The sequence below is a fragment of the Lathamus discolor genome, chromosome 5, assembly GCF_037157495.1.
Source record: "Lathamus discolor isolate bLatDis1 chromosome 5, bLatDis1.hap1, whole genome shotgun sequence".
NCBI lineage: Eukaryota > Metazoa > Chordata > Aves > Psittaciformes > Psittacidae > Lathamus > Lathamus discolor.
In genome coordinates this window covers 123994786-124007410 of record NC_088888.1, presented here as the reverse complement: position 1 = coordinate 124007410, position 12625 = coordinate 123994786, and the positions used below count along the sequence as shown (strand labels likewise).

Sequence of the window (12625 nt, the reverse complement as noted above, 5' to 3'; positions counted from 1 at the left end):
AAATAAAAGTTAAGGAAATAGTGTTGTTTAATATAAAATTCTATAAAATTAAGGAAATTATTTTCTTCTTCCTAGAACACTTGCAATTCTACGCTGTAGATAGGCCTTGGTAATTCCAAAAATGAATTAGCATCTTTGGAAATGGGGGAGATGAGAGGGAAAGTGTCCCGGCTGCGCCCCTGTGCATTTCACCAGAGGGCAACTCATTGATGATATTCAAAATTTCTGTGGTGTTATTTCACTGATGAAGGTGACAAATCGTGCTGTGAAGACTTAACTCTGAGCTTCCTAAAGCTATCATCACATCCAGGGACCTTACAGTTTGCATGAATTAAGATCTTTGATGCACCATGTGGGGATTTGCTTAGCTTTCAGCATCTGGGACAGTTCTCTAGTCCAGTCCCAGGTCGATTGATGTTATAGAATCATATCGGAGCTTAACTTTGCAGCTAAATTTAACTTTGTTTTTATCCTTTCATTAAAACAGGGGCTAAAGTTGCCAGCAGAGGAGGACACCTGGAGAGGATATTCGTGGTAGAGTTTCGTCCAGACTCAGACACTCAGTTTGTGTCTGTTGGGGTAAAACACATGAAGTTCTGGACATTAGCTGGCAGTGCTTTGCTTTATAAGAAAGGAGTCATTGGTTCCATGGAAGATGCCAAAATGCAAACCATGCTTTCTGTGGCCTTTGGAGCAGTGAGTTCAAGTGACTTGTTACAGACTTTTATCATACATTGTTATTAAAACTGCAAGTGTCAGTTTGCTTTGTTGAAATCTTGTGCAGCACACACAGTGCGAGACCATCGGCCTCTTGCTTCTTGGTTAAACTTTGCATTTCAAACTTGTACACCTTTGCATCCTCATGGAAGTTTTCTAAACAGGGTTTGGTTTCTCTGTCAGTGAATGGTTTTTATTAATGTCTGTGCTCACCTGCAGTATCAGCTGCCATGGCTTTTCTGGTTTTACTTTGCTAGTTATGTAGTGCTTCACTAGCTGACTCAGAAGAATGGGATGTTATCTGGTGGGTAGGCTCTGCTACCTTTTTTTCTGCTAACAGTATTTGGTACAACATATGCCAGTGATCCCGCTAATGGTGCCAGTATATTCTGCTCTCCAGTATGGTCATTAGGGAGCCTTGCACTGTGCTTTAGATTTCATCGTTAGTGAGAACAGGACATATTAACAGGGAAAAAGCAGCTTTACCATGAGCCTAACTAAGGTCTGAAATAGCTTCTGCTTCATCCAGAAACCCTACAGAAATTACCTTTGCACAGGTTGGGCATAAAGTACACAAATCACCATTTCTTTGAATTACTCCTAATTACCCACCCTGGACAATAGTGCTAAAATGTGAAATGCAGGACAATAAAATTAGCCTCCCAAATCCTTGTCTTTATGCCCAAACAAGTGAGTGTGTTGTCAAAAAATGCTTAATACCAAACACAGAATCACAGAATCACAGAATCCCAAGGGTTGGAAGGGACCTAAAAAGATCATCTAGTCCAACCCCCCTGCAAGAGCAGGGTAACCTACAGTACATCACACAGGAACTTGTCCAGGCGGGCCTTGAATATCTCCAGTGTAGGAGACTCCACAACCCCCCTGGGCAACCTGTTCCAGTGCTCTGTCACTCTTACAGTAAAGAAGTTCTTCCTGATGTTAATGTGGAACTTCCTATGTTCCAGTTTACACCCATTGCCCCTTGTCCTATCACTGGATATCACTGAAAAAAGCCTAGCTCCATCATCCTGACACCTACCCTTTACATATTTGTAAACATAACATTTATTTCTCTTCAGTGGAATTATTCCAGTGCAAAATAGGAGTAATGTAATGGATAGGAAAGACCCCAAAAGTGATTTTAAACAAGAAGTGGAATATAATGACATGACAAACAAATTGCTTGTCTGTACTTTTCAAAACCAGCAGATGAACTCAACTTGATCAGAATATGTCATTCTTCTAGGGTGCTTTTTTCTTCCTCAAGTATGTGTGATTGAATCTCACTGGCTTCCTTTTATGAGGAATTATGCCATTGCTGTGGTGCATAAAGCAGGTACCGAGTTAGTTCTGCAGTTAAATTTATACACTTCATTTTCAACATCTGGAAGATCCTGCTTGCCAGTCACCTGTACTGGGATTCTCCCTGACACATACTCCAAGAAGAAAGCAGCATCACTTAGAATTCAGCAGTGGTAACCTGCTGTCCATCTCACCAGTGGGGCCATGGCACTGCATGGGCACACCAAAAGAAGCACATGCATCTGAAAGTTCAAGATAGATGCATGAGGTGAATGTGTTCTACACACATGATTTATAAGATCCCAAAGAAACACCCTTAGAGTGCAGTCATTAAACTCATTCTCTCAATGCAGATGGTTTTGATTCCTACAGTCATTGCAGAGTTGACTTTTCTCAGGAAATTCAGTAGCTAAAAGAGTCTTAACTGAAGCTGAACAAAACTGCTGAGGTATTTATTATATCAGAGATTGTTGCTTTTTGTTGCAGAATAACCTTACATTTACTGGTGCCATAAATGGAGATGTCTACGTGTGGAAGGACCATTTTCTGGTCAGGCTTGTGGCAAAAGCTCACACAGGGCCAGTGTTCACAATGTACACGACCCTTCGAGACGGACTCATTGTTACAGGAGGGAAGGAGAGACCGTAAGATACAAAACCTTCCTACAGTGCACAGCTTTTCTCTCTCTCATTTTGTTTTTAATTTATCCAATACCCCAGGTGTACACAATGCTTCCCAGAGATAAATGGCATCTCTACTGTGGCAGCTTCTATCTAAATTTGATGTAATGCCCACAGATATCTTAGTAAAGCACTAATAAGTAGGATACTCAAGGGTCACAGTAATGCATGTTATGTGCGAAGGATGTACTGAACCTCAAACTAGCAATTGATAGGAGCACCTGCATAAGCTCCTGCCAGCCTGGTAGAAGTGGGTTTTCCTTAGTTTTTTAATTCTGTCAAATTACAGACAACCTCTCCCAGTGGAGATGCTGATGAGTAAATTCTGTCATTTACTTGAAGTAACAAATCTGCCAAGCTTGTCTTGGCAACAGAGATTTGAGATTAAGTGACAAGAGAACAGTTTGGTTTTTACAAAGTAAATACTGTTCAAAACATAAAGTGTGATGCCATTTACATTATTTACTTTCCGTTACACAATAGTGAGGTGTCTTTATAGAGTCGTAGAATCCCAGCCTGGTTTGTGTTGGAAGGGATCTTAAAGCTCCTCCAGCTCCAACCCCTGCCATGGGCAGGGACCCCTTCCACTAGAACAGCTTGCTCCAAGCCCCTGTGTCCAACCTGGCCTTGAGCACTGCCAGGGATGGGGCAGCCACAGCTTCTCTGGGCACCCTGTGCCAGCGCCTCAGCACCCTCACAGGGAAGAGCTTCTGCATTATCTCCAGCCTGAATCTCCCATTTCAGTTTGAACCCATCACCCCTTGTCCTATCACTAAAGTCCCTGATGAAGAGTCCCTCTCCTCATCCTTGCAGCCCCCTTCAGACACTGGAAGCTGCACTGAAGTTTCCATGCACCTTCCCTTCTCCAGGCTGAACAACCCTGATTTTCTCAGCCTGTCTTTGTATGGGAGATGCTCCAGCCCCCTTAGATACAGTGATTCAGTGTATGTCTTATTTTTTGATTAGAAGAATACGGGTGGGATTTACATATGGGCTTTGTTGTAGCCTGTGCAGAGGGAGATGTGGCTAACACAGCACCCTTCTTTTCAGCACTAAAGAAGGGGGAGCTGTAAAGCTGTGGGACCAGGAGATGAAGCGATGCCGAGCGTTCCAGCTTGAGACAGGACAGCTTATTGAGTGCGTGCGCTCCGTCTGCAGAGGCAAAGTGAGTGAGCAGCACCCCTGCGTGTTGTTCTTGGTGGAGGTTGCTGGGAGACACGGGGGGGAAGATTTTTGTAGCATTATGTGTGGAGGCTTTGCCTGCCTACCCAGTGATGTGTCCTTACGTGTCTTCCTGAGCTCAGGAAGGGCTTTAAGCCGCATGAGGATCACACTTCTGGCACTTGGGGCCTGCCTTTCCTCTATAGTCATCAAGGAAGCGTATGGACATATTTCACCAGGGCAGAACCCCTGTGTCCCACCTTTCTTTTCAAATGACAAAAGGAATTTAGGTGCCTACTTTATGAGCTTTGCTTCCTGTGAAACATGGGCACAGCTTAGATGCTTCACTTGGACAGAGAGGATCCTAGCTTCGTTTTTAGCTAAAGTCACAAATAGAACAAGTTGATGCTGAGAATTATCAGTTGACTTTAAGTTTTGGTAGAGTGGAAAATAGAAATAACTGAGTAATTTACATGTTAAAGTCACTTTTGCACACATTTAAATAGCACTTGTAAATGTTGTGAAAGGAGTGTGTGATGATGCAGGAGTGTTATTTTATATGATGAGTATCTGTCCAACCTAACACCACATGAAACGGTCTCTATCTTCATAAATCATGTCTTAGGAATTTGATATACTCTTTGTTAATCCCACCATTGAGGAATGTTCTATGTTTCTAATCAAGTAGCCACTGACCAATTTCAAACTGTATCTGTTGATGCTTTTTCCATGTATTTACAGTTTAGACAATGACAGAGTGGCTAGAGTAGATGCAAGGTGCTCTTCAACAGTCTGAGCCTAAACCCCTGTTGTTATTGCCCAACATTATTTTGTTACCTCAAAGGTATGAGAATCACCCTTTGCCAATTTGTATGTAAGCACTGCTCTGAATTAAAATCCTTAATAGCAAGCAGCAAATCCACCACAGCACTCACCAGTAACACCAGAACATGATAGCAGATGCCGAGGTGTGAAAGTATCCGTGGTTTAATCTTCTGCTTTTAAGATGCTGCATGAACAAGCAGTACAAATCAGGATGAGTTATCACAAGTATTTCTGCGATACATTGGTATTCACTGCTAAGGATCTATTCTGTCTCTTACACTGATAACCTATCTCTTATTCTTCATTTCACCTACAAACAGGGAAAAATTTTAGTGGGAACAAAAGACGGAGAAATCCTTGAAGTAGGGGAAAAAAATGCTGCTTCAAACTTGTTGATTGACTGTCACATGGAAGGGGAAATCTGGGGCTTAGCAACTCACCCCTCAAAAGACATATTTATCTCTGCCAGTAATGATGGAACAGCAAGAATCTGGGACCTGTCTGACAAAGTGAGTATTGCTGAATTTAAAAGTATATGATAAAATATGATCATTGTACGCAACAGTGTGGATTTCCAGCTGTACGTATGCACCTTTGCGCAGCCACAGAGAGAGAGCAATGTGTTTCTCCTGGTTTGGTGTGGTTCTTTTTATTCCCTGCTCCATGGTGATGTGGAAGGGGGAGTCCTTGCTGAGGAAGCATTGCTGCTCTTTCCAACTGCAAGCACTCTGCAGAGAAACACAGTTATGTAGAATCTCAGAACCCCAGCCTGGTTTGGCTTGGAAGGGACCTTAAAGCTCCTCCAGCTCTAACCCCTGCCACAGGCAGGGACCCCTTCCACTGGAGCAGCTTGCTCCAAGCCCCTGTGTCCAACCTGGCCTTGAGCACTGCCAGGGATGGGGCAGCCACAGTTTCTCTGGGCACAAGTTTAAACGCCCTCATGCTGATGGAGTGTCTTTTGTTGTGCATGGCCTATTTTGATCTGAAAGCACAGGCTGGCATGGATTAAGGAAGGGTTTTATTCCATGCCTAGAGACCGGCTGACACAGATTGTCCTGTCACTAATACACAGACCCTGACACTAAGCCTGCCTTGCTGGCCACATGGCTCCCTCCTCCTTAGAGACTTTCTTTAGAAGCAGTTACATTCTTCCAGTCCATCCAGTATCTGAAGGGGGCTACAAGGATGCTGGGAAGCGACTCTTCACCGGGGACTGTAGTGACAGGACAAGGGGTGATGGGTTCAAACTGAAACAGGGGAGATTTAGGTTGGATACAAAAAAGCTCTTCCCTGTGAGGGTGCTGAGGCGCTGGCACAGGGTGCCCAGAGAAGCTGTGGCTGCCCCATCCCTGGCAGTGCTCAAGGCCAGGTTGGATGCTGTAGTGTAGTCCAGGATATTTATTTTGCCAAGTCAAGTTTTATACCAACAATCAGTTTTAAAAGTAACAAATGAATGGAACATTTTTAAAAACTAATAAAAAGGTTTCTGCCTGTGGGAGCCTACACAAACCTTTTCAAAATGCAGTTACCTGAGCCTGCAGGGATCATTTTTAATATGGAAAATGAATAGATCACAAATACAGTTTGTGATCCATTTGATACAGTTTGTGAACCTCAAGGCCAGGTGGGACAGGGCCTTGGGTGGGATGGTTTAGTGTGAGGTGTCCCTGCCCATGGCAGGGAGGGTGGAATTTGATGGTCTTAAGGTCCTTTCCAACCCTAACTATTCTATGATTCTCTCACTCTACAGTCAGATAGGTGAAAAATGCAGGAGTTTTCCAGGCTGCTTTCACACAGCCAATGAAATGGAAACCCTGCCCTGATCAGCACTTGCAGAAGCTGCCAAAATCACTTTCACACAAAATGGGAAATGGATTTTTCTGCCTTTTCTGATAAATAGTGTCCCTTCTGGTGTAAAGCATGAAGTCGCCCCGCAACAAGACGCAAACCCGAAACTCCCATCTGAGTTACATCTCTCCGGTGAAGTCTGCTCTGTGACATATGCCTGGTGGGATGTGATTTTTGATGTGAAATTTCAGGTTTATATTTAGAGGAAACTCCAAACCATTTGGTTTTAATCAGGGGCTTCCATCCCCTGTGTTTGGAAGCTTTCCCTTCTCTGGGAGCTCTCCCAGGGCAGGTTTGAGCCTCTTGCTTGTGTTAACACAGAAACTGCTGAACAAAGTGAACCTGGGCCACCCCGCGCGCTGCGCCGCGTACAGCCCCGATGGTGACATGGTTGCCATTGGCATGAAGAACGGAGAGTTCGTGGTTTTACTTGTGAACAGCCTTAAGGTCTGGGGCAAGAAGCGAGACAGGAAATCTGCCATTCAGGATATCAGGTAGGTCAGAACTGCAGCTGAATGCACAGCCCTGACTCAAGAAAAGGGCCATTGAGATCCCAGCCGATGTGCAGATTCGCTATAACTCCGTATTTGTCGTGTGACAGCATGAAATGCATTTACTGGCCAACTAGTGGCTTGATATATACCTAAAGCTTGTATTTACATATATGTAAAGTTTATGTGTCTCATATATCACATCTGGCATATTCCTGTTATTAATCCAGTTATATCCACTTGGACATTGCTAGGAATTTGTGTGCTGTAGAACTGGGAATATGGGAATGAATATCACAGACCATTTTAAAATAGTAATTCCTGTTGCTTTCTCCCAGAGGAGCAGGGTTACTCTGCACATTGTGCTGTGTGCTTTATGCACTAACATCAGTTCATACAGTATCCTCCATCCTATTTATCTTTTGAGCATCAAGGTTTGGTTTGGATTCAGTCTTGCTGCTTACAGAAGGTTTTTGTTGTTTTCCAGTAGAAGAAATCTGCTCTCTCTTATTAACATGAGAAGCAAAAGAAAATCTTTTACAGAAGCAGTAAATTCTATCCCCATTCCATGTTTTATTGTCCAGGATCAGCCCCGATAACAAGTTTTTGGCAGTGGGTTCACAAGAACATACTGTGGATTTCTACGATCTCACTCAAGGTACGACCCTGAACCGAATAGGCTACTGCAAAGACATCGCAAGCTTCGTCATACAGATGGACTTCTCTGCAGACAGCAGGTACATCCAGGTAAGTCTTGTTTGGTTGGATTTACTGTGACTTCCCTGCTACCAGACACAATAACAATACGGAGGTGAGAAAGGGCAAAGGGAAGCTTTCCAAAGTTGCTCTGGACTTCAAGGTGCCTCTAAGTCTCCCAAGGTAGGCCAGGTAACTCGGGTTGCCTTCAGAATGTTCATAGGGCCCTATAGCCCTCTTTCTAAATACTCAGGTCTTCCCCCTGGGTTCTGCATCTCTGCCCATAGCAACAACATAGCTTAGTTCCCTTATATTGAGGGTTATCCTGCTACCGTCAGCAGGGAAGAAAATTAACTCTATCCCAGTCAAAACCAGCTACCTTAGAAGATTATCAGTGTGCTAAAAGCAAAGTGTTGTCTCATTTCAAGGAAAAGGGTGCAACATAAAGAAAGAGACCGGTAATGAGTGGTGTCCTTCAGGGGTCGGTGTTGGGACTGGGTCTTGTTTAACATCTTCGTCGCTGACATGGACAGTGGGATTGAGTGCGCCCTCAGCAAGTTTGCCGATGACACCAAGCTGTGTGGTCCGGTTGATACGCTGGAGGGAAGGGATGCCATCCAGAGGGACCTTGACACGCTTGTGAGGTGGGCTGATGCCAACCTTATGAAGTTCAACCACGACAAGTGCAGGGTCCTACACCTGGGTCGGAGCAATCCCAGGCACGGCTACAGACTGGGCAGAGAAGAGATTCAGAGCAGCCCTGCAGAGAAGGACTTGGGGGTGCTGGTCGATGAGAAAATGAACATGAGCCGGCTGCAGTGTGCGCTCGCAGCCCAGAAACCAACCGGATCCTGGGCTGCATCAAAAGGAGCGTGACCAGCAGGGCGAAGGAGGTGATCCTGCCCCTCTGCTCTGCTCTTGTGAGACCTCACCTGGAGCATTGGGTGCAGTTCTGGTGTCCTCAACATAAAAAGGACATGGAACTGCTGGAACAAGTCCAGAGGAGGCCGCGAGGATGATCAGGGACTGGAGCACCTCCCATATGAAGACAGGCTGAGGAAGTTGGGGCTGTTCAGCCTGGAGAAGAGAAGCTGCATGGAGACGCCATAGCAGCCTTCCAGTACCTGAAGGGGGCCTATAGGGATGCTGGGGAGGGACTCTTCCTCAGGGACTGTAGTGACAGGACAAGGGGTAACGGGTTCAAACTGAAACAGGGGAAGTTTAGATTGGATATAAGGAAGAAGTTCTTTCCTGTGAGGGTGGTGAGACACTGGAATGGGTTGCCCAGGGAGGTTGTGAGTGCTCCATCCCTGGCGGTGTTCAAAGCCAGGTTGGCCAGAGCCTTGTGTGGGATGGTTTAGTGTGAGGTGTCCCTGCCCATGGCAGGGGGTTGGAACTGGATGATCTTGAGGTCCTTTCCAGCCCTGACTATTCTATGATTCTATGATTCTAAATGTAGACAATGATGTCTTTATGGCAAAGTCACCAGCTTTTTCCTTTCCTGCTCTCAGGTATCAACGGGTGCCTATAAGCGCCAAGTGCACGAGGTGCCGCTAGGGAAGCAGATAACAGATCCTGCTTTAATAGAGAAGATCACGTGGGCCACATGGACCAGGTAAAGCACTAAGAGCAGTGTTCTGCCTGGTTGGGGCAGCTCTAATGCAGAACGAAGGTCAGGTTGTGTAAACCAAAGGCTTGAAATGTCCCCAGGGCACACAGACGCTCCCTCGGCGCTCTCTCTTCCACACTCATCTCTCTACACACCTTTATAGCTGGTTGGTGTCTGTAGTAACTATTACTGCAGTCATGCTGAGGGCTGTCAGACACCCACAAGGGCTTGTTGCCCTCATGGGGCTCTGCACCATGTCAAGCTTTGCTTCCACTGGCACACTGGTGTAGGTGCTACCTTACCCCACATCAACAAACGCAAGCAGCATGGGAAGCGTGGAAACAGGAGCTGCCTATGAAGGAAGGAGCTGTGGGTATCATTAAGATACATTCACTGCCATAGGTTTATATGGGCCCCTCCCAACATGATTACAAAACTCTAATCATGTGCAAAGTGGAAGAGGCCAAAGGCAGATCTGAGATCTGAGCGGGTGGTAATAGAGGCTGTTTGAGGAGAAGGTAAGTGAGAATCCTCCTCTTCCTCCCACTCCTCTGCTACCAAGCATAAGGATCTACCCCAAATTCCTTGTTCCTAAGGACTCCTGATCGTGGGAGTGGGGCAGACACATCTGACAGTTAATGTGCCGGTAAATAGGAATGATTATAAAGGAGCTTAATCTAAGGGAAGAGCAGGTATTTTAGGAAGTGTTCCACACCCAACAAGCATCCCCTCATCCAGTAACTTACAGCTAAGAGAACGCTGCTGTCAAAAACCCCGTGGGAGGGTCCCTGTGTGTCCTTGAGGAAAGGAGGAGACTGTAGCTGCTTGTAGAAAATGAGAGAGGTTCACAGGAGGTAAACCTCAGGATTTATGGACAGCGAGGGTTCAGATTTAGAGGTGATCTTGTGAGTCACACAGAGATGTATTGTAGTGATGGTCTCTGTGATGAGATCGCATTCAGTGCCATGATTTAGAAGGAAAAGACTATTCTAAAAGGCAGCAATTACTTATCCCTGAGCTGTGTTGCCTCCCCATGCTGTGGAACAGAGCAGCAGCGAGTGAGCCTTAAGGTCTAATGCTCTTTTTTTCAACTTGTTTTTGGAACAGCATTCTTGGAGACGAAGTCATTGGAATTTGGCCACGAAACGCAGATAAAGCAGATGTCAACTGTGCATGTGTGACCCATGCTGGCCTAAACATAGTCACAGGGGACGACTTCGGGCTGGTGAAACTGTTTGATTTCCCATGCACAGAAAAATTTGTAAGTGGATATTTCACTTTAACTTGAACAGCCTGACCTTGCCCGTGCTCAGGCTCCTCGGTCTGTGATTTTAAGGCCTCCAAATGCGGGGTCCAGCGGGCCAGCTCCAAGCAGGAATGGCTGCAGGAGCATGGGAGCTGGGTGTCCCCAGGTGAGCAGCTTGCAGGTGATGGAGTAGCCACCCTCCAGCAGCCAGGGAGGGAGGAACACACAGGAGGGAGCACCGAGCTGGGGTTACTGTGCGCTCACAGCACTGGTACTGCTGGGGTTTGGGCTCCACGAGGCAGCTCCATCACCCTAGTGCCAGGCTGCTGTGCCAACCTGCACGTGTCCTTCCCCACAGGCCAAGCACAAGCGGTATTTCGGGCACTCCGCTCACGTCACCAACATCCGCTTTTCCCACGACGACAAGTACGTGATCAGCACGGGAGGAGACGACTGCAGGTGAGGGCTGGTGCGGGGATGACCCAAGGTGTTGTGTGTACCCTTCAGCACCAACCGCACAGCAGCGCACTGAACACCGCTCTCGGCCCATCAGCGCAGCCTGCTGATGTGCGGCAGCTTTAGCTTGGTTCTCTGACCCTGGGATCGATGCATTTCATGGTCACTTGTACCCAAATCCTGCCACCTTGGCACCACTCACAAGGTGATCTCTACTGCCTAAAACATCTTGCATTTGCGTTCCTGTGTTTAGCAGCATCTGCTTGAGGCTCCCTGGTTTGCCTCCTCCCTGTGGGCAGAGGCAGAGCAGAGCTGGTGCTGCGCTGGCCAGCACCCAGCTCTGAGGCTTTGGGCACCAAGAGGTAGCAGAAGGAGCCCCGGCTGCTGGCACAGGCCCCACACGTGTGCCTGAAGAACATTGAGACCACTCAAAGACAGCTGGTGGGGGTGTCAGTCACACAAAAATAACTGAATAGCTCCTGCCCAGCAAAGGGTAGGGCAGGAATTCCGGCCAAACACAGGGCTGGACAGATTTAGAAAGACATTTCAAGCAGCAGGAGGTGCAGAAGGTGCCCGAGGTCTGAGGTGGGCTTTGCTTTCTCCTTCAAAGAAAAGGCCAGTAAATGCACACACAGAGACACAGACACACGTGTGACTGCAGCCAGGTTCCCCTCCACTCTCACTCCGCACGTGTTTAATTTGAGCTCCCAGTACTGCTCACAGGACACAACTGCCGAGCAAAACGGGGAGCACAAAGGTGAGGAATAAAAACCAAACGTGGTTAAACACAACCCATGGGAGAAGTTCAAACAGCACGAAGCAGAACTAGAAAAAGTGCTTTTTCCCCTGAAAACCAACGAGGTAGGAAATGATAAGGCACAAATCCCAACAGGAGCGAGTACCAGAGAGCTGCGTTCAAGCAGCAGGAATGTATAACTGCTTCCTCAGCAGGAAAACAGCAGCCAGGGACCGCAGGATTGACTTTGCTGCTTTCCAGAAGCAGAACCCTAAACACCGATGCACATTTGCTGACCCCAGGCCCCCTCGCAGGAAGCCTGCAGCAGACACCGGTCTGCCGCTGCAGTCAGTGTAACGCTCACTGCACGAGTTCTCCCACATTAAAGCATCCACCGTCGCTGCTGCAGTCACGCTGGTAATGAAGGACCCCCCTCACCTCCCATACATTTTGCACTGCTTTGGGGGTTATGGGGGAGGAAGGGGGGAAGCGGAGGCGAAGGGAGTGTTTTGCTTTGAGAAAGGGAGCAGGAGGCTCCGTCCCATCACAAAGCAGCTGCATGGGCACAAAGGCTGCATTCACCTCAGCCCTCACCCTGCAGGACACACGTTAGGTAAGCTCAGCTGCCCTGCTTTGGCCAGTGGTTATGGAGGGGATTGCTGGTTTCTGAGGGCAAGTACAGCGTAAAACAAACAACGGCGTTCCCCGGCCCGCACTGAACACACGGGCAGGAGCTGGTCACGGTGCTGTATCTCTCCCGAGAAAGGGAAGCGCATTCAGACCATTCCGGGCTCCACGCTGCTGTATGTGGCAGCTGGCTGGTAAACCCACAGCTGGGGCCACTGATGTCTTTAC

At 47.1% G+C, this 12625-nt stretch overlaps 1 protein-coding gene across 1 annotated transcript in view; it reads left to right on the top strand.

Moving 5' to 3' along the window:
- The window catches only part of EML6 (EMAP like 6), a 116907-nt gene that overhangs the window by 102680 nt on the left and 1602 nt on the right, over positions 1 to 12625 (top strand). The window contains exons 32-40 of the mRNA XM_065682510.1: positions 488 to 696; positions 2509 to 2666; positions 3753 to 3867; positions 5009 to 5197; positions 6858 to 7030; positions 7612 to 7774; positions 9235 to 9338; positions 10440 to 10593; positions 10937 to 11037. Coding sequence (XP_065538582.1) covers positions 488 to 696; positions 2509 to 2666; positions 3753 to 3867; positions 5009 to 5197; positions 6858 to 7030; positions 7612 to 7774; positions 9235 to 9338; positions 10440 to 10593; positions 10937 to 11037 — 1366 coding nt within the window. The remainder of the gene's footprint in view (positions 1 to 487; positions 697 to 2508; positions 2667 to 3752; positions 3868 to 5008; positions 5198 to 6857; positions 7031 to 7611; positions 7775 to 9234; positions 9339 to 10439; positions 10594 to 10936; positions 11038 to 12625) is intronic.